This window comes from Cupressus sempervirens, chromosome 11 (genome assembly GCF_028749045.1).
Source record: "Cupressus sempervirens isolate cs-2001-9-10 chromosome 11, ASM2874904v1, whole genome shotgun sequence".
NCBI classification, from domain to species: Eukaryota; Viridiplantae; Streptophyta; class Pinopsida; order Cupressales; family Cupressaceae; genus Cupressus; species Cupressus sempervirens.
In genome coordinates this window covers 504,489,556-504,510,519 of record NC_143128.1, presented here as the reverse complement: position 1 = coordinate 504,510,519, position 20,964 = coordinate 504,489,556, and the positions used below count along the sequence as shown (strand labels likewise).

At 33.9% G+C, this 20,964-nt stretch overlaps 1 protein-coding gene across 1 annotated transcript in view; it reads right to left on the bottom strand.

Annotated features, from left to right (window-relative positions):
- LOC149530580 (CBL-interacting protein kinase 24-like) overlaps nucleotides 1-20,964 on the bottom strand; it is a 224,291-nt gene that overhangs the window by 129,015 nt on the left and 74,312 nt on the right. The window contains exons 4-10 of the mRNA XM_089810240.1: nucleotides 9,596-9,703; nucleotides 9,406-9,486; nucleotides 9,227-9,280; nucleotides 8,018-8,143; nucleotides 7,532-7,621; nucleotides 7,281-7,403; nucleotides 6,662-6,781 (exon numbers count right to left, since the gene is read on the bottom strand). Coding sequence (XP_089666366.1) covers nucleotides 6,662-6,781; nucleotides 7,281-7,403; nucleotides 7,532-7,621; nucleotides 8,018-8,143; nucleotides 9,227-9,280; nucleotides 9,406-9,486; nucleotides 9,596-9,703 — 702 coding nt within the window. The remainder of the gene's footprint in view (nucleotides 1-6,661; nucleotides 6,782-7,280; nucleotides 7,404-7,531; nucleotides 7,622-8,017; nucleotides 8,144-9,226; nucleotides 9,281-9,405; nucleotides 9,487-9,595; nucleotides 9,704-20,964) is intronic.

The window sequence follows — 20,964 nt, the reverse complement described above, 5'->3', positions numbered from 1 at the left end:
TTTTTGTAAGCTGCCATTTTGCATACCAATGTTGGATGTTTATCTTAAACAAATTGAATTACTCTACTCCACTACAAAATAACATTTGGGACATCTTCCAGGCATGGCCAATTCTTTACCCTAATGCCCTTTTTGTAGGAATCTGGAAATGTGCACCTGCTTTAGTAATTTGGGCAATTTGGTGGGAAAAAAATAAGAGGATTTTCAGGAAAGATGTCTCATCTATAGAAAGTGTGCTCCAAATTATTGAAAAATCAATCTCTGAAGTTGTCAATGCAAGTGTGAATGGATATAAATCTAATCCAATTATCACTTCCTGGGATGGAAGTATCATTAGGGAATGGAAATCTATATTCATACCATTAGGATCTGGCACATCTTCAAAATTGCATACAACTATAGATAGATCTACAATTACATGGCAACCCCCTATGCCTAGATTTGTCAAACTCAACTTTGATGGAGCATCTAGAAGGAATCCAGGACAGTCGGGCTTGGGAGCATGCATTAGAGATTGAATTGGTAAAATTGGGAGCATGCATTAGAGATTGCATTGGTAAAATGCTGGCAATTACAACAACACCCTTACCTATAGGAACAAACAATATGGCTGAGGCTCAGTCATTGCTTTCAAGATTAATTCTTCCCAAAAAGGGGAATTTTCATCATGTGCAAATTGAAGGGGACTCTCAAGTTATAATCTCAGCTTGTGTCAAGAGACAATCATCTTCTTGGAAACTTAAGTATGTGCTTCAGCAAATTTGGAATATAATTGATCAGTTTCAAGAGGTTACTTTATCACACACATATAGAGAAGGAAACAGAATTGTTGATTATCTCTCTAACTTAGGTTGTAATGGGATTGCTACTTTTACATTAAAACCTTCAGCATTCATGGAGCACTACAAAGACTTGCAGAAATTGACATCTAATGAGTTCGTGGACTGCCAGCAGTAATTGGTTATTTCTTACATTTGCTTGAATAGTGAATACCACTTCATTATCGAACGTCAATATTACTGCCAAGTTTCAACTATTGCTGAGATACAATTCTTGCCAAGATTCAATAATTGCCAAGCAAGGTAGGGTAAAGCTTTTGCCGAGCTACATGAACATAGAGTATACCGTGCAATCTCGGGTTTAGTAATGACCGAGTCCCTTGAGCCTCACCGAGCTATTCGGTTTAATGTTTACAGAGTGTCTACTTTTGCCGAGCTACATGAACACAGTGTATACCATGCAACTTCGGGTTTAGTGTTGACCGAGCTCCTTGAGCTTCACCGAGTAAATCGGTTTAATGTCTACTGAGTGTCTACTTTTGCCGAGCTACATGAACACAGTGTATATCGTGCAACTTCGGGTTAAGTGTTGACCGAGTTCCTTGAGCTTCACCAAGTAAATCGGTTTAGTGTCTACCGAGTATTTATCGGGTATTAAGTGGCAATGTGTTGAGCGAACTCCAGTCGGGTTTTTCCCAAGTTAAGCAGGGCGAGGCTTATGCCGAGCAATTCGGTCAGAGTTCTTACCGAGTGTTCTCGAGCCTACTACTGACTAAGCTACTTGATCTTGCCAAGTGATCTGGATCTGCCATTACCAAACTTTTGATGATCAACATGCGGAAGTGTGATGGCTCCGAGGGGATAAGACTTGCTGAACGACTGATGGTCGCCGAGCTTTATACAAATTGGCATCTCCAATATGGGCCTGAATTTAGTACTGAACATTAATTAGTGCCTTTATAAATCCCAAGCTCTCATGTGCGAGATTATGGTAAAATCGTGCTAAATCTTTTCTTACTGCTCAGAATCATGCTTGTTGACGTCACTTGAGTACGATCTTGCTTCATTTTGGACGTGTGGTTCTTTGTACATGACAAGATCAAATTCAATACATATGGCAGCAGAACCATTTGCTCCTTCAATTCTGGGGGTGTCGGTTTTGTACTTTTCCCTTCACAGTTGCAATTGGGTTTCGATTTAATGGCATATTCTTTATTACTCGCATGAAAGTAGGTACTTCACTTCCTTTGAGCATATGATGGGGGATTTATTTATATGTGAAGAATGGACCTCTTTTCATATCTTCATCTTCCCAGCTGTTTGTGCTTGTCATCTCAATTGCTTCCAAAATGCTGCTCCCACATGATACATGAGTTAAATGTGATCTCTGTCACCAATTTCATCGAAGTATTCTCCCCAAAAACTTCATAATCATTGGATGAAGATGCACTCTCTTATCCTTTAGACGATGCGGTCCTGGATACTATGTTCACTGTGCATTCCTACAACATTCGCCAAGCAATTTGAACCATCATTGGGGAGGATTTCTTTTCTGTATCCTCAAGAAATGTGTTATTTCCTTCAAATTTGGTCTCCATATTCCTGTCTAATGCCATGGATCTCCTACAGTCAACGTCGAGGTTGGAAATTATCGCTATCAAGGTGGTCTAACTGGAGTACTGGGCAGAAAATAAGTTGAAACGAGCAATGCAGAGTTATGATCTATGGTCCGGAGATGCCTTGGTGGGAGGACTATTTCCAAGAACCATACTCATGAAGAATCATGAAGCGATGATGACATTCGGAGCACTACAGAAGTCCTTTGGAAAGCACAACCCTCGGTTCCTGATTAAGACCTTGCATGTCACAACACGAGCTCTAGGTTTTCAGCTAACCGAGGAGGTGAAGAAAGCAGGATTTGCATTGCTTGATATTTTGGGTATTCCAACTTCTGATGCACAAGCAAAATCAGCCCACATGAAGATACCTTTGGCTCCCCCAATTCAGTCGGTTCATGAACCAGGCGTCTGGTCGGCTCTGGCTATCAATGCTCCTGGCTCCGTACACCATGTCTCACAAGAAACTACTTGGTCTCCCCATTCGTATTTCCCCAAATCAAATGTTTGGGCTGCGCCTTCTACCACTGGCATTTCAGATGTCGCAGTTGAAGGCTCGACTTCGGGATGGGAGGTTGCTCCTGTAACATGTTCAAATTTTGGATGGGGCTTCTCTATCAATCCTAGTTTGGCATCTACTTCTGCTGATCGCGCCTCATGCGAGGATATGGAAGAAAGATAGCACAAAGGCTTCCCTTTGTTTTTTTGGGTAATTTTTCCAAACTTCAAGCATGCTATGTTAATTTTTGACAATCTTGGTTGAATTCGAGTCCTCCATGCCTGCTATTTGATACGCATGAAAATGTAAAATTCGATAAATTTCGAATTCTTGATGGTATTAGTTTTGTTCATCGATATAATAAGATTGTAAATATCGATGTTAGTCACTTGTACATATTGCGACGATGCTGGGTTTTCTCTTTTGGTTCTTTCCCAATTGAACTCTTGAACTAGTTTAATTTAGTTATATATATATATATATATATATATATATATAGTGGCTTGTCCACTTTTGCCAAAAAAAATAAAATAAAATAAAATTTGGGTAGTTGAAGCAACACAAATGATATGTTCCATGCACAAAGGTGAAAATTTGATCATTTAGAAACAGCAACTATTGGTAAATGTGAAATATTTTAGTGAATTCTTAATTATCATACATTACTATTATTTTTTAAATAGTAATTCAGGATTAAACTAGCAAGAACATAATGATAATTGATATAGATGACTATTAGATCTTTCTCTTATACTTCACAATTCTAAAGTAGAGAACATTGAATCTACTTCACACTTAAAGGATTGATATAAATTCTTTTATATTTGTTGCTAGCCACCTCACTAGAAGTTGATCTTTGGAGATGTATTTTGACGGTCTGAAATTTTGGTGTAAGATTTTTAAGGATTTTGTTGGATTTTAGTGCATTCACAAAATTTTGTGAGTTTCCCATTTCTACCGCTCAATGATTCAACAAAGTCAAATACATATGCCTCACATGCCTTCTAGCTCTTGCATAAGGCATGGACCTTTTCATGATTAATTTAAGTAAAATTAATTAATAAAATTATTAATCATTTCAAATTACAATTTTAATGCTGCATTAGGTAATCATTGTTCTCAACTTCTTTTCTTTATCCTTAAGTTTATATCATTAAAATGTTACCTAGTATCCAATATGTCCTTTTTTAAAATTAATTAGTTAAAATAATTCATTTAATAATTTTTCATCTCTCATATAAATTTTTTACTATACAATATAAAAAACATAATATCTTATATCAATAGCACAAGGCAAGGGATCAAGCTCTCTCAGAGCTCTTGTTAATGAAAGTTATTACATGTAATAGTTTCTTACTTGTAAGGCTTTTCCACAAGAAATTTGGTATTTGCATCTTGATGGTTGTTCTCTTTAAGTTCTTAAGTGGTTTCACGAATTTAGACGTTCAAAAATACAAAGTATTGATTCAATCCGCCACCCCCCGCCCCCTTCAATATTTCCTATAAGCTGCTCATACTAGACATCTTCAACTATTTGCCATTCAATTGATTCTAGGTTGGGATTTCTTGAATACGACAAGAGATATCAGATAAATTCCAATATCTCTTCCCAATTCTTGCCTCTTTACTTGATAGTAAAGAACCTAAGTGGTCTTAACTCTAGCAAGGAAATGAATAACCAGGAGGTGCCAAGGATGTGGTCATCTTGCAAAACCAAGTGTGGCTATTCCTCATCCTAGAGACCTCTATTAACTTTTGGACCCTAGCAAGACGGTGAAAAGACTCCCTTTTCTACTTGAAATTTCAAGACCAAATCTAGAATGATGGAGAAAGCAGAATGTGGATGCAGTTTCCTCAAAAGTTGCATTTTATGGAGCATGTGGACATTTACGAAATGGATAGAAGAAATTTTGGCTTTTCAAGGCATGTTTATGTTGGGAAAGCATTCATTGGGCATCCCCTCTTTTTTACTTACTTTGGCTAAGTGCTTCTACAAGTGACAGGTTCTTTTTGTGAGTTGAGTCTATGGTCTGCTCTAGCTGTTGTTACTCATTTTTCTTAAAGAATGTCTGGTTCAGGGTTTCGGAATGTATTTTCCTTTTGTTCCTCTTCTAGTTGAATTATTCTTCTCTTTTCTCTTGGTGTGGCCATGGGTATGGCTGAGGTTTGATATGGCAGTTCTCTGTTGGTTCCTTTTTGTGGCAAAAAAATTATGTTCTTTTGAAGTCGTGTAAACAAAAGATAGTCAATTGAGGTAATCAAGACAAGGATTTGAACAATGACTTCGGGGCCTCAACAAAGAGTTGGTCCCTTGGAACACCATGTTTTCTCCTTTTAGGATTGTTAGAGATGAGATTGTTTGGTGGTGGAGCTACTGGTTGGGTGTGCAGTTACCGACTGACTGTGCAAATCTAGAGAGGTCTATGGGCAGATTGGGTTTCTCTATGGAGTTGATCTGATTAGGGTTTTCATGGAGGACAGTCCATCTAGGAATTCTTTTTCGCCCTTGAAATCCCTCTTATTGTAATTTCAGTTTGAACTTAATACAAACTTATCGTTACATATCAAACAAAAAATATATTGTGTATCTACCTTCCTTACTAGAATGCACACTAGAAGACCTTTGTGTGACAATACTCATGGAATTCAATTTTCTCACCCACTATTAAACCTTAACTACTATTCATTTTCTTCACACATCAAAATTACTTGAGTGCTTTTGAAAGATTCACTGTAGTGGCATGTCCAATGTCTTGTATGTGTTCCATTGCTTTTAACAAGAAATTTCAATTTTATGTTGTCCTAGTGCATGCCAAACATTAGTGGTTTAAAAAAACTTATTTGTACTGGCATGTATTCCCTCTCCTACATGTACCACTACTCTACAAACATGCTTTGGCGTGTCTTAGCTTTTTGGGGCACACTAATACTCTTTAACATCAAATCTTTCAAGCATTCATCTTTCTTTGAACTTTATACTGGTGAATGTCCAATCTTTGGAGATTGTTTCATAATCTTTCAAAACAATGCGAAGTAGACAAGCTTGTGGAACATGTTAAGGGCGAGTAAATGAAAATTTCAGTGTATAAGCATGACACAATATAAAAGTTTCATATGGGTACAGAAAAGAACAAATAGAAAAACTGTCTTATGAGTTCTTTAAATTCAATATCTTACATGCTGTTTAAGTTTATTTCAAAAACTATGTATTTTGCAATATATAGGTTTCGAAGAGTCAAAAATCAAGTTTTTGGCATATCAAGTATTACGCCCTAGTTTTTGAACTATGGCTAACAGAACTTAGACAAATCCAAAGATTTAAATGAAACAGGAAGGATAACAAAACTTCCTAATTTGTATGAGACAAGATTATTGGAGTTTAAACCATAATTATTAATTTATAAATACATGGCTTAACTTGGAAGACCCAAAGTTGACTCAGATTCAACGACTTGGCAAAAGCTTGCCAGAACTTGGTAAAATTTCCAAAATTAAAAAACAACACATCCCTGAAACTGACTTTAGAGAAATGAGTATTGTTTCATTCATTTATTGATCAAAAATGAAGTTCAATAAACATCAAAAAACTACAAAGGTTATAGGCGCGCTAGTCATTATCATTCGATTGGGGATATAGTTAATAGGTAATTATGTACTATAAAAGTTATAAATATTAAAACACATTATAAATGTCAAGTAAGACTTTTATCCGTATAGAAACATAGAAAATGCCAAAATAGTTACAAGAACAATAAGGGGCACCAAACCTGTCGCCTGTTGAACAAGGCAGAGAGATTGAGTCCTTGAGAAAGTGTTATGAGCTCAAATGCATTCATCATTGATGGACCAAGTTCCGTTGTTTCTTTATGCTCACTGACATATGTGTCCTGTAAACCCATAGGAGCAGCTTAGGTTTCCTAATGCTTAATTTGCAATAAGTAATATTAATGTTCTCCATCATTGATGCAATCCAGAAATCTAGGGTGTTGAATCAAACTCTATTATTTGAAGATAACCTTCCTTTCTAGTTCAATTAGTATTGAATTCATAGTCAAAAATAAAAGATAAAATAGAATTTGAAAATAGTAATATAGATCTAACGTCAAAGATCTTAGTCTAAAATTGATTAAAATACAACACCAGATAAATTTAGGAACCCAAGAGTTCATCTTTTTTACACCTTTAAAAGTTACACTTCAATGCATCATTAGATTAAGTTTAGAAGATTACAGTAATTTTTGTATAGTCTCTTTTACCATAAAAAAACAAACAACTGGATTCTAACTGCCACAAAAATATTTATTCCATCTATTTAATTTTTGCACATTTACAAATCATATGTAATATGACTGCCTTGAAAACGAAAGTAAGGAGATCAAGGCAAACCTCTGCATCATCAAAAACGGCTTGCACATCATCAAAGTTAACATCATCGTCTTCATAAAGCCTGACAGTAACATAATTCTTCTTAAACCAGTCATCTTCCCGGATGCCACTAACATTTATTCGCTGAGGCAGATCAAACACTAGTCTGTGTGACCAATAGAATTTTCCATCCAAAATTTCTATAAACGCAAAATGCAAGAAACATGAATCAGTAACAAATTAATGTCAATTCACTAAGCAGAAACTTTTACCATCCGTGGATCTGGATCAAGAATTCTTGCTATCAAAGACTTGGCACCAGGGGAAAACCATGTTGGACATGAAAATTCAGCTTCATTGATCTACATTTCATCACATCAGATAAGTTTAAATACAGGTAGGTCGGTGAGCAACTAAGGACTTTTCAGTTTTATTAGTGTGTTCTAAACTTTTAACTATGAAATGTAAATTGAAGATGTTATAAGATATGTTTATGGGATAAAGAAATGTAGCCACATTGAAGAAATATGTACTCTCTCTACAGTGTACACACTTTCAGTTGCCAGATAGCACTGAGAAATTTGATGTCTTTTAACAAATTAACAATGTCACAAGCAAGCAGGAGGGTGAGACTTGCCATAAAACAAAGGCCTCTTTCACAGAATCCAAGAGATGTTTTGTGCACTAAGATTGATCTTCTTGGGCATTAACCATGATTTTTTATGATAGATAATGTGCTTCTAGTGCTGAAAATATACCTTTCTGTAGAGTGTTGTTAGATCGTCTTCATCGAATGGAAGGAATCCTGCCATTAACACATAAAGAATCACTCCACAAGACCATAAATCTGCTAATGCACCATCGTAACCTTTGTGGCTGAGAACCTACAAAAGAAGAACAAAGCATATGATTGATCAACTCTCAATTAAAATAAATCCACATCTTCAACTCTTAATGATAGATACGTTTCAGAAGAGCTAGATCTCGTAAACCACACTACTCTATAGAGTATTTGTCACTATATACTAAATCCTTAATAAAAACTAGCTCAAACAACAATTAGTTATGAATGTTGAAACATACGAGGTTTGATTTGACATACATATTTCCAAATTAATCTCGGAGCTAGACTTAGTTCTCGTGCCTGACCTCGTACTCTATTAAATCACTTAAATGTTTTACTTGCTTGGGGGAACAGATCATCTACCTTAAACAAAAACTTTGCTCAAAAATCATCACCAATATGTAAGACCATATGAAGAGTGAGGCTAGAATTGTCAGTCAATAATGCGCTCAGAAATAACATTACAAAGCATATGCCAGTTAGTGTTTGCGGTAACGGATAATAATGATAGTTAAATTAGAACAACAATACTTGACACATAGACAAGTATATATCCACCAATGGCATAAGTAAAATGCTTTTCAGCTTCAAACATTAAATTTAGATATAAAAAGCACCTCAGCAACAGCAATTTTATCTCATCCTTTCATAATTACAGAAAATTTTAGAATGAATATGCGAACAGCACAGTTGTCAATTATTAGTAAGAGATTTATCCAGAAAAAATAAGAAAAGTTGCATTTCTCATTGTCCAATTTCCAGAGAATCCTAATTTCACATTGAATAATTAAGTTTTCAAAAAATTTAACAAAACTAATTATAAATAATACACATCATGGTCACTACAATGTAGGAAAATATTGCAAAGAGTGGATTTTAAAATATTGCAAAGAGTGGATTTTTCTTAACATAGACTGACAGATTATTGAGAAAAAAAAGAGCAATGCCTCTGGTCTACATTGAATAATTAGGTTTTCATAAATTTTAACAAAATCAAATACAAATACCTTACTGTGCAGAATGGAAATGCACATGGTCACTACAATCTAGGAAATATTGCATAACGCAGATTTTCCATAACAAAAGGATTATTTGACAGATGGTTGAGTGCAACAAGCAATACCTCTGGTGCCACATAATTTGGTGTTCCACAAGTAGTGTGCAAGAGTCCATCTTCCTGAGTGTGTCAGTGTGGTCAAGGATGAGCATTTCTCCCCAAAATCCAACCATGTAAACTATAAACCAAACCAGATTGAGCATTATGAACTTGCAGATGACATTAGAAAGGAACAAAAAAATCACCCTCAATTGTTGAGGCAAAGCACTTAATCCGAAATCCGAGATTTTCAGGTTTCCTTGAGAATCCAAGAGAAGATTCTCAGGCTGCAAAACAAACTCCAAATTATGCTATGAATATTTTCACAAGCTGTGAAAAAATTATTTGTTAAAATTTAAAAATGCAACATTAGACACAACAGAAAATGTTAAGCACCTTCAAATCCCTATGGTAAACACCCTTACTATGACAATAATCAATGGCATCAATAAGTTGCTGGAAATATGCCCGTGATTCATTTTCACTAAGTCGTTGTTGATGGACCTGTGATAGCAATAAAGATGGCTGTCAGAAAAACCAATAGGATAGTAAGTGCATCAAAACAAACAATTTAGTCAATAGAGGTGAGTTGGTCTACATATAGATGGTATAGCTAGGAGAGAAGATACCAATGCTTATAAAAACCAAAGAAGGTACAAACAATTAGATTGCCATTATTATAACATTTAAAATATTTATTCACTTCTGATTTGTGGACCACAATCATACAATGTTGGCCAAAGAATGAGGAAAGCGGTCAAGAAGAGTAAACAGATAATGGTGTACTGTGTAATATTGAACCTAATAATTAGTTTACTTAGGATATTTAGAATATTTAATTATTCTCATCTAAGTAGCAAATAATGGCCGTGTTCACCTTGACTTGAGATACATAGTGCCACCTCTGCCTCATCAACCCTTGATTAATGGTAGTCAAGTGCCACCTCCATTTAGTCAAGGCAACTTCTATCATACTCATCTATTCAACCAATCCATTAATTGGCAGTTTGAACTCTTCACCCTCAACTAAACTAAGTTATCTCCTAATTGGGAGTGATTGTGAGTTAAAATCATGGTCTCTAGACTTTGTATTGTATATTTCCATATCTAATATACAAGAAGAGTTTGTATTCACATTATACATCTTTTGTTTGTTTGCTTCTCAATTTTAACATTTCCCCTCTAACCTAGATCTTGGCTTATGTGGTTGGATTATTGTTGAATCCTACATGATATCAAAGGCATAAGGTGATTTGGAGATTGTCCCTGTCTATTTAGGATCAAGGGTTTCAAGACTGAAATTTTGGTGGAAAAATCAGCTTTTTGTGCTAACTAGTTTGAAACAAACCATGACATTATGTCTATGTAATGTATCCATTTCTATGTCATGATTTTGTTTGTAGGCGCCAATTTCTAAGGTTTTCTATAAGTTTCCTAGTGAGCCAAGAGAAATCCAAATCTCTTGACGAGCTTGATTTGGTATTTCTTGGTTTCCAACAGTAGTGTAGTGCTTAGTTGATGCTCTAGATTTGTATGACATAAGTAGCATTTTTGTCCTTCTAGGTTGTTCTCCAAAATTCTTGGACACAACTAATTTTGAGTAAGTACTTTTTGTAATGTGTTTGAGATTATTTAAACTATTGCACTAAAGTTATAAAGTTTATGACACTAGCTTAAATATTTTAATTTTTAATTATGTGATGTTATGTCCTCCCAAATGGATGTCTAGGAAAATGGGGAACTTGGTCATAAGTTGTTTTTAAAATATCCAAAAAAGCCATTAGAAGGAAAATGAATACTTTTTAATTCGATTTTTTGTTTTACATCCAACTCTATATATGGGGAAGTTTGGCTCTCACTTGTATAACTGAAGAATGCAAACATAACAAGATGTCATCAAAGTGAACATTGACCTCTTCCAAGGATTGATGGAAGACAAAAACCCTCATCGAATCACTGCTTTTGATGGTGAAAGATCCTCCCTAGCTAGTAGAGTGGTTTAACTCTAGAATCACTGTTACATCCCAATTTTTTACCTAACTTGGAATATAGACGTTGAGGTTCACATAAACTCAATTGGCAATTTAATTTGATATAATCTGGCAAAATGGTAAATTAGTTGGTCGTTATGATTTCAAGTGCAGATGAAATGTTAGTTGATCGTTAATTGCAAATTCATGGAATTAGGATGAAAGGTTAACTGTTATGATTATTTATGGTTATATAATTTATACTTTAATTACGGAGAAAATTCTTGCAGGGAGCATGTCGAAGAGGTGGAAGCATCGTGAGAAAAGAATTAGGTAGGGCGTCACCATCACTGGGGAGACAGGTAGAGGACCTAGCGACTTGGAACAAAATACATCTGTGGAATCACATGAATTATTATAATAAATAGTTTAAATAAAAAAATTGAGTTATTAATAATTAATTTAATTAAAATAATTAAATTATTTATAAAACGTATCTTAAAGGATTTTAAAATATCTTTTGTCGTACTATTTTTAATAATTGTTTATAAATATTCATCTAAATATAACCATGATTTGGCACTATTATCATTTAATAATTTTAATAGTTGTACTTTATAATAATGTTTGGATTATAATAATTGTAATTATTATACTCTTCGAATTTTAATCTTTCAATTCTTTCCAACTTTTTATTCATTTCTTTTTAGCCAATTTAATTTTTGGAATCCGAATGGTCATCTTGAATTTTTTCGTAGGAGTTTTCTTGTAACGGATGGAAGCCATAGAGTCGGGCTATTATTATTTATTAATTAACTGATGTTGCTTATTAGATTTTAATAATTAAAATAACTTTTTAAAAAACCATTTATCTTCTTTCCTTCTTTCTGTTTCCTATAGCCGATTGATTAAAGATTGAAGTGATCTTTGTAACTGTAGGAAGCCATAGAGACAAGCTCCTTTTATATTATAGAAATTCTTAAGCCGTCTATGGCATTCCAATTACCTATAACGTTCGAGCCTTACTAGAAATGTATTTGGTCCCAATTCGAATCAATACCATCTTTACCGCAGATCACAGAGCCGAATTGGCAGATTTCTTAAGCACAAGATTACCCTCAATGGTGGAATCACGTAAGACTTTTGATCTGTTTTATTTGCAAATTGAAATCATTTCTTATTCCATCAGTTCAGGTCGTAGTTTTAATAGCATGGGATAAATGATACTGTTTTTATGCATAAATCAGACATACAAGTTTGTCGTTTCCTTATACGGTGGTTGATGTATAAAGTATGTTGTTTTTCTTGTAAAGTCTAACATATTCCTTATTAAGTTTGTCGTCTTCCATAAAGAAATCTGCCAACTGCTATTAATGATAATTTAATGCCCATAAAGTTTGTTGACTTCTTTTTCTATATATATCCGGTTATATGAGAATGGTGTGTGCAAGAGAGATCAGGTATTAAATAACAGAGCTTCAGCATTGCAGATTTTATATAATCAGTAGAGCTATATATATTTGTTTGTAGAAAAAAATATTGCTATCTTTTGTATAACCTATTAGTGTTGTGGCAGAGAATATATTGTGTGCCTTCAAGCTTAATCGTGAGTGCATTAAGTTGATCATTTCTAGTTTGCAAAGCTGTATATGATATTCAGCCAGAAGTTTATTGGAGAGTATAGTTAATCATGTATTCTTGTTTTACAATGATAAATCATTATCTGATTTCCTATATATTTTATTTGATACTTTTAAATCTTCTTAGATGGTTAAGACTGAAGTGTTAAGGTTAACCTTTTATGTCATCTGCTGAAATATGAAATATGTATTATTTCTTACCAACTTAACAATAATAACTCTAAGACCTCAATAATAAATCAACCTTTAGAAAACAGAGATAATCATGTATATTACAAAGTATCCAAATGATGCAAGTTTCAAAACATATTACCTAGCATGAATTAGAACATTTTGACACCGAGGAAATTCACCGGTAAGAATGCCAACAGTGGTGAACAAGTGGAGTTAAAGCGCAATTGGTTATGATTAATTTAATTAGGTAAACATTCAATTTAAAATCTTTTAATCTCAGATTGTGAGGTGCTGGATGCATAAAATCTTCTTGAATAATTGTTAGAGCCATTTGCTCTGAGAACTCCAGATACTTGGGACTCACCCGGTTGTGTAGCCAAGAAGATGGGTGATGAGGTGTGAGAAAGGAATCATCAATAATAAGAACCAATATTATCAGTTATGACATTTCAATATTTATCATTTAATATGAATTAATTAATGGCTCATGCATATTCCTATTATGGTGATCTCCTGCTGCCAAGTCATATGGCATGTTTTATATCATGATGCCCAATGGATGGAATGATGTTCCCAGTCAATTCTAGGTAGGGAGGGCCTTTCTTGTTAGAGATCGTGTGGGGATATACTGTGGTCCGAAGTTGGGTGGTAAAGCCCCTGACAATGTTTCACCTCTCTAAAGATGTCGGACAGGCGTCAGATAGAGATAAGCTATGCATTCCTATGTTAATTGGAACTAGGTATTATCATTTTTATTTATGAAGAGGTAAGATTGAAATGAGTTAAATTCATTGTTATCATTATTTTACACCTGGATTGATTTGTGAATAGTTTTCATTTATATGAATAATGAATATAAGTATTTATCTAATCTTGAGAAACTGTCACAGATAAGTAATTGGAAGAAAAAGAAATCCAAAGCCTAATTGATTGGGTGATAGCTAGAAACTTAAATGATATAGTGAAATTGAAAGCCCTAGTTGAATTTGTCGTCGCGGAAGCCCTAAATTGAATCAGTGGTCGCGGAAGCCCTAAAATGAATCCGTGGTATTTGAAGCCCTAAGTGAGATAGCAGTATCAGAAGCCCTAAATAAACCGAAGGTAAACAATGCCCTAATTGATATAGTGGTATGTGATGCCCTAAATTAAGATAATATAAGTATTTAATTTGATTTTAAGATAGCAGTTTTTAGATGATAGATGTCATATGAAATTGTTATAGTGTATTTGTGGACTAACCGGGTGGTTGCAGAAGCATCCTTAGATGATTTTCAGTCTCAGTTTTTCTGAGGTATGTGATTTCAGTTTCTGAAGTGATTTCATATAATGGTATTTCAAGATTTTAGTTAAGAATTTTTGTTCAACTAATTTTAACGGTAAATCTTCTTCACATGAACATGAATGATGTAACTGCCTTCCTATGAAATCGAAGTTATAATAGTCTTCCTTGAGTGTTTTGAATGTTAAATTAGCCCCAAGAAAACTGGATGTTACATATGGTATCAGAGCGTTGGGTTCAACACAGAAACCTTGGGTCCAACACTGTTTTTGAGAAACTGAAAATATAAATGATGAAAAAAGATTTATTTTTGCATATCCGGATATTGCAATCAAAACTGGAAAAATACACTGGAAAATCATTCAAAATAGCCAGGAAGGCTGAAATGATATAAAGTGAACAAATGTATAAACAATTTAAAAAGATAAAAAGGATTGGCAAGCTGAGTGGTGGAGATCGGGTTTGACGACCCAAATTTTGAAATCCTTGGCCAGGGTGGAATTAGGTAGATTTGTCGGAACAATTGATCTTGTTGATTGTCCAGACGCTTCAATTATTTTGTTGAATAACTATTGAGGACTTCAACCCACCTGATTACTCAATGGCAGGACCAGAATGTTATATATGCCTTATCCTTGGTGGAAGGGCCATTCTTTGTCGAGAATGAGAAGATTAAAAAGGGTCCTGATGCCTAGACTTCTATAATCCAAACACAGTTTATAATCTTGATAAAATGTTATCTAAATCCATCGTGAGCAGGTTTGTCGACCCAAATTAATGAAAGAAATAAATTGATACCAATTTGAACCTGAACTGAATGAAAACAAAACTATGAACCACGATTCTTTCTGATGTTGGTTAAACGAAAAGATCACTATGTGCTCCAGTAAGGAGTTGGAACTATCAATGTTTGTTTATAGATGTAAACTTTTGATGAGATGGGCATGGAAGCCTAAATCATAGAAATGGAAAAGATGAATTTCCAAGTATTTACAAATGAATGATGAGAATCTTATGAATTGTTTCAGATGCCTAGGATCTCGATTTGATGATCTTGCATAGTATATCTTGTTTATACCTTTTGACACATTGTTATACATGTATAATACACATGCAATGTTGACTTTACATATTGAGCTGTTGTATATTGTTTTGGAGATACCCTATCATGAAATGATAAATCTAATGAAATATTGGGCTTGAAGGCCAAGGATACAATGGAAAAACATGGATTCACTAACTTGTTACAGGTAATCTGTAAGCTTGCAAGGAAGATCTATCCATTAATGAGGGCCACATGCCAAATGCTACATATGAGTGATTTAAATTATGATCAGGAACTTGTTGGTTGAAGAATTTCAATTTTTCAACACTTGTCTTAATTACAGTAATTGAATCCTGAAAATTTTCTTAACTGAAGATATCAAAATGAAATTAAACTAATGATATGGTGAGTGCTTGCATCAATATGAAAGGAACATGAAATAGAATCTACTCAAAAGATGCTAAGAAAATCACAAGGTAAAGAGAACTCGAGTAAGTACGTGATAAATTTTATATTACCATGCACGTATCTTCTAGAAACTTTAAAGTAAAATGGATCTTGAGTTTCGATTATGATTTTCATTCTGACCCAATTAAAAAAAGAAATGATATCACAATGTTATATTTATATCTTGTATGTGGAATATTCTTTTAATGTCTAAATTTCAGAGGTCCTCGACCACGATGAACCACAAGGGGAATGGTACATTACATTCCAATTTTAAAATATTCCTTTACAATGTTCGTTGCAATTTTCAGTTCATCGAGGACGATGAACCTCAAGGCGAATGGTATGTTACATCCCAATTTTTGACCTAGCTTGGAATATAGACGTTGAGGTTCACATGAAGTTAGTTGGCAATTTAATTTGATATAATCTGGCAAAATGGTAAATTAGTTGGTCGTCATGATTTCAAGTGCAGATGACATGTTAGTTGATCATTAATTGCGAATTCATGGAATTAGGATGAAAGGTTAACTATTATGATTATTTATGGTTATATAATTTATAATTTAATTACGGAGAAAATTCTTGCAAGCAGAATGTCGAAGAGGTGGAAGCGTTGTCAGAAAAGAATTAGGCAGAGCGTCACCATCACTGGGCAGACAGGTAGAGGACCTAGCGACTTGGAATAGAATACATCTGTGGAATCACATGAGTAATTTTAATAAATAGTTTAATTAAAAAAATTGAGTTATTAATAATTAATTTAATTAAAATAATTAAATTATTTATAAAACGTATCTTAAAGGATTTTAAAATATCTTTTGTCGTAGTATTTTTAATAATTGTTTATAAATGTTCATCTAAATATAACCATGATTTGGCACTATTACCATTTAATAATCTTAATAGCTGTACTTTGTAATAATGTTTGGATTATAATAATTGTAATTATTATACTCTTCGAATTTTAATCTTCCAATTCTTTCCAACTTCCTATTCTTTTCTTTTTAGCCAATTTAATTTTTGGAATCCGAATGGTCATCTTGAATTTTTTTCGTAGGAGTTTTCTTGTAACAGATGGAACCCATAGAGTCGGGCTGTTATTATTTATTAATTAAGTGATGTTGCTTATTAGATTTTAATAATTAAAATAACTTTTTAAAAAAACCTTTTATCTTCTTTCCTTCTTTCTTTTTCCTATAGCCGATTGATTAAGGATTGGAGTGATCTTTGTAACTGTAGGAAGCCATAGAGACAAGCTCCTTTTATATTATAGAAATTCTTAAGCCATATATGGCATTCCAATTACCTATAACGTTCGAGCCTTACTGGAAATGTATTCGGTCCCAATTTGAATCAATACCATCTTTACCACAAATCACAGAGCCGAATTGGCGGATTTCTTAAGCACAAGATTACCCTCAATGGTGGAATCACGTAAGACTTTTGATCTGTTTTATTTGCAAATTGAAATCATTTCTTATTCCATCAGTTCAGGTCGTAAATTTAATAGCATGGGATAAATGATACTGTTTTTATGCATAAATCAGACATACAAGTTTGCCGTTTCCTTATACAGTGGTTGATGTATAAAGTATGTTGTTTTTCTTGTGAAGTCTAACATATTCCTTATTAAGTTTGCCGTCTTCCATAAGGAAATCTGCCAACTGCTATTAATGATAATTCAATGCCCATAAAGTTTGTTGACTTCTTTTTCTATATATATCCGGTTATATGAGAATGGTGTGTGCAAAAGTGATCAGGTATTGAATAACAGAGCTTCAGCATTGCAGATTTTATATAATCAGTAGAGCTATATATATTTGTTTGTAGAAAAAAATATTGCTATCTTTTGTATAACCTATTAGTGTTGTGGCAGAGAATATATTGTGTGCCTTCAAGATTAATCGTGAGTACATTAAGTTGATCATTTCTAGTTTGAAAAGCTGTATATGATATTGAGCCGGAAGTTTATTGGAGAGTATAGTTAATCATGTATTCTTGTTTTACAATGATAAATCATTATCTGATCTCCTATATATTTTATTTGATACTTTTAAATCTTCTTAGATGGTTAAGACTGAAGTGTTAGGTTAATCTTTTATGCCATCTGCTGAAATATGAAATATGTATGATTTCTTACCAACTTAACAATAATAACTCTGAGACCTCAATAATAAATCAACCTTTAGAAAACAGAGATAATCATGTATATTACAAAGTATCCAAATGATGCAAGTTTTAAAACATATTACCTAGCATGAATTAGAACATTTTGACACCAAGGAAATTCACCGGCAAGAATGCCAACAATGGTGAATAGGTGGAGTTAAAAAGAAATCGGTTATGATTAATTTAATTAGGCAAACATTCAATTTAAAATCTTTTAATCTCAGATTGTGAGGTACTGGATGCATAAAATCTTCTTGAATAATTGTTAGAGCCATCTGCTCTGAGAACTCCAGATACTTGGGACTCACCCGGCTGTGTAGCCAAGAAGATGGGTGATGAGGTGGGAGAAAGGAATCATCAATAATAAGAACCAGTATTATCAGTTATAACATTTCAATATTTAACATTTAATATGAATTAATTAATAGCTCATGCATATTCCTGTTATGGTGATCTCCTGCTGCCAAGTCGTATGGCGTGTTTTATATCATGATGCCCAATGGATGGAATGATGTTCCCAGTCAATTCTGGGTAGGGAGGGCCTTTCTTGTTAGAGATCGTGTGGGGATATATTGTGGTCCGAGGTTGGATGGTAAAGCCCTTGACAATGTTTCACCTCTCTGAAGATGTCAGACAGGCATCAAATAGAGATAAGCTATGCATTCCTATGTTAATTGGAACCAGGCATTATCATTTTTATTTATGAAGAGGTAAGATTGAAATGAGTTAAATTCATTGTTATCATTATTTTACACCTGGATTGATTTGTGAATAGTTTTCATTTATATGAATAATGAATATAAGTATTTATCTAATCTTGAGAAACTGTCACAGATAAGTAATCGGAAGAAAAAGAAATCCGAAGCCTAATTGATTGGGTGATAGCTGGAAACTTAAATGATATAGTGAAATTGAAAGCCCTACTTGAATCCATCATCGCGGCAGCCCTAAATTGAATCAGTGGTCGCGGAAGCCCTAAAATGAATCTGTGGTATTTGAAGCCCTAAGTGAGATAGCGGTATCAAAAGCCCTAAATGAACCAAAGGTAAACAATGCTCTAATTGATACAGTGGTATGTGATGCCCTAAATTAAGATAATAGAAGTATTTAATTTGATTTTACGATAGCAGTTTTTAGATGATAGATGTCATATGAAATTGTTATAGTGTATTTGTGGACTAACTGGGTGATTGCAGAAGCATCCTTAGATGATTTTCAGTCTCAGTTTTTCCGAGGTATGTGATTTCAATTTCTGAAGTAATTTCATATAATGGTATTTCAAGATTTTAGTTAAGAATTTTTGTTCAACTGATTTTAATAGTAAATCTTCTTCACATGAACATGAATGATGTAATTGTCTTCCTATGAAATCGAAGTTATAACTGTATTCCTTGAGTGTTTTGTATGTTAAATTAGACCCAAGAAAACTGGATGTTACAATCACATTGCTTTTAAAGTGTTTGGAGTATGGGGTCTCAAGAAAGGAAATGAAAATATTCAATGTATTTCAAAAACATATTTTTCGAAGTGGATGAGGGGGATTGCAAGGTATTTATTTTGGAAGTTTGAAGATGATACAAATTTTCCCAATGCTAGCCATACAACAGTGATTTTTTGTGAAGCCCTAACAAGGTCATACTTCCATTGCTTGCTCATGGATTTGTTACCATAGGCTTCAAAAGAAAACTTGGTTAAAGGCATTCTCCTTGAGTCTAGATAACATGTTTATGAGTTGATTTTGAAGGTTGGCTACAGGTATTAATAAGTAAAGGGAGATGTACCATCGAAAGACAAGCTTGCACTAATTAGCGTGAATTTCTAAGGTCTAGCCATTTGAGTTTCAAGGGTTTTCTCCTAACCAAAGGTGACATCTAGCCCCTTGGCAACCATTGCAACCGTTTTTAGGGACAAACACTTTCTTAAGGACATAAGTATTGGGTGGATATTTTGCAACCAACAATTTTTGAAATTGATTGCAAAATAGTGGTTCCCACCATAGTGTGTGAGACATAGTCTCTCCTACTTCTAAAGGAAGGCTCCCCCTTCTTATTCCTACTCGAATCAACAAAACACTTAACTATTTTTATTTACACTAAGCTAAAACAGGGTGTTATATTCATCTTACTCTCTTATTTCAAAATAGATGTTACCTTTACAACACGATCTTTAATCACTAGTGTAATTCACTTACAACGTATCAGCAACTCAAAGTCTAAAAGCAATTAGCAGCTCAAAGTCTGCAAGATTGAATTTAAAAATCCCTTTGGAACAACAGATTGTCTCACAATTAGCTCCCAAAATGTCATTATATGACAACTTGAATTAGCAGAAACTATCAAAACAACCCACCTATTTTATTGAAAACAATTTGATTTATATCTAGGCTGAAATTTTTATAGCGCACATACAAACTTGCAGATATTTGTGGCATTGTCAAAAGATAAAAATTACAATGAAGCACCCTCTTAATCTATAGGTGAGGGGCTGAGAGAAAAAGGTGGGAGAAGTCCAACTAACTATGACATTTTCAACAAGTAACTAGTTGCAGTTGACTTATTCAACATTGCAAGTTCTATTGTATTTCGACTTGCAATGTGTTTACATGTATTTACAACTTTGCAAGTGAAATGTTCACTTGCAATTACATCTTTTCATTTTGCGTGTAATTTGTCAAAATTAAGTTACAAGTGCATAATTTGAAAACTATTTAAACTGCCTGGAGACACAACTACATAGGATAGTACATGTTGGAAATCTTCAAGCTTGAAAACGAAATCTTGTCCAAAAATAGGAACTTGTGTTCTTGATGATATTTGTGTCTTTGTGGATGAATTCCAATGTCTATAGTTTGCAAGGTTGTGGTAAGAACTAATCATTCAAAGGAAGTTCGTTCTGCAACATTCAATTAGGAAACTCGAAATATAAGAACATGGTCATAGATCATTGATATATCTATCTTGAAAGCATTTTATTGCCCATTATGAAACGAAAAACTCTTTTTTGTTTACTTTGATCAATGTTCAAAACACTGCAGTACA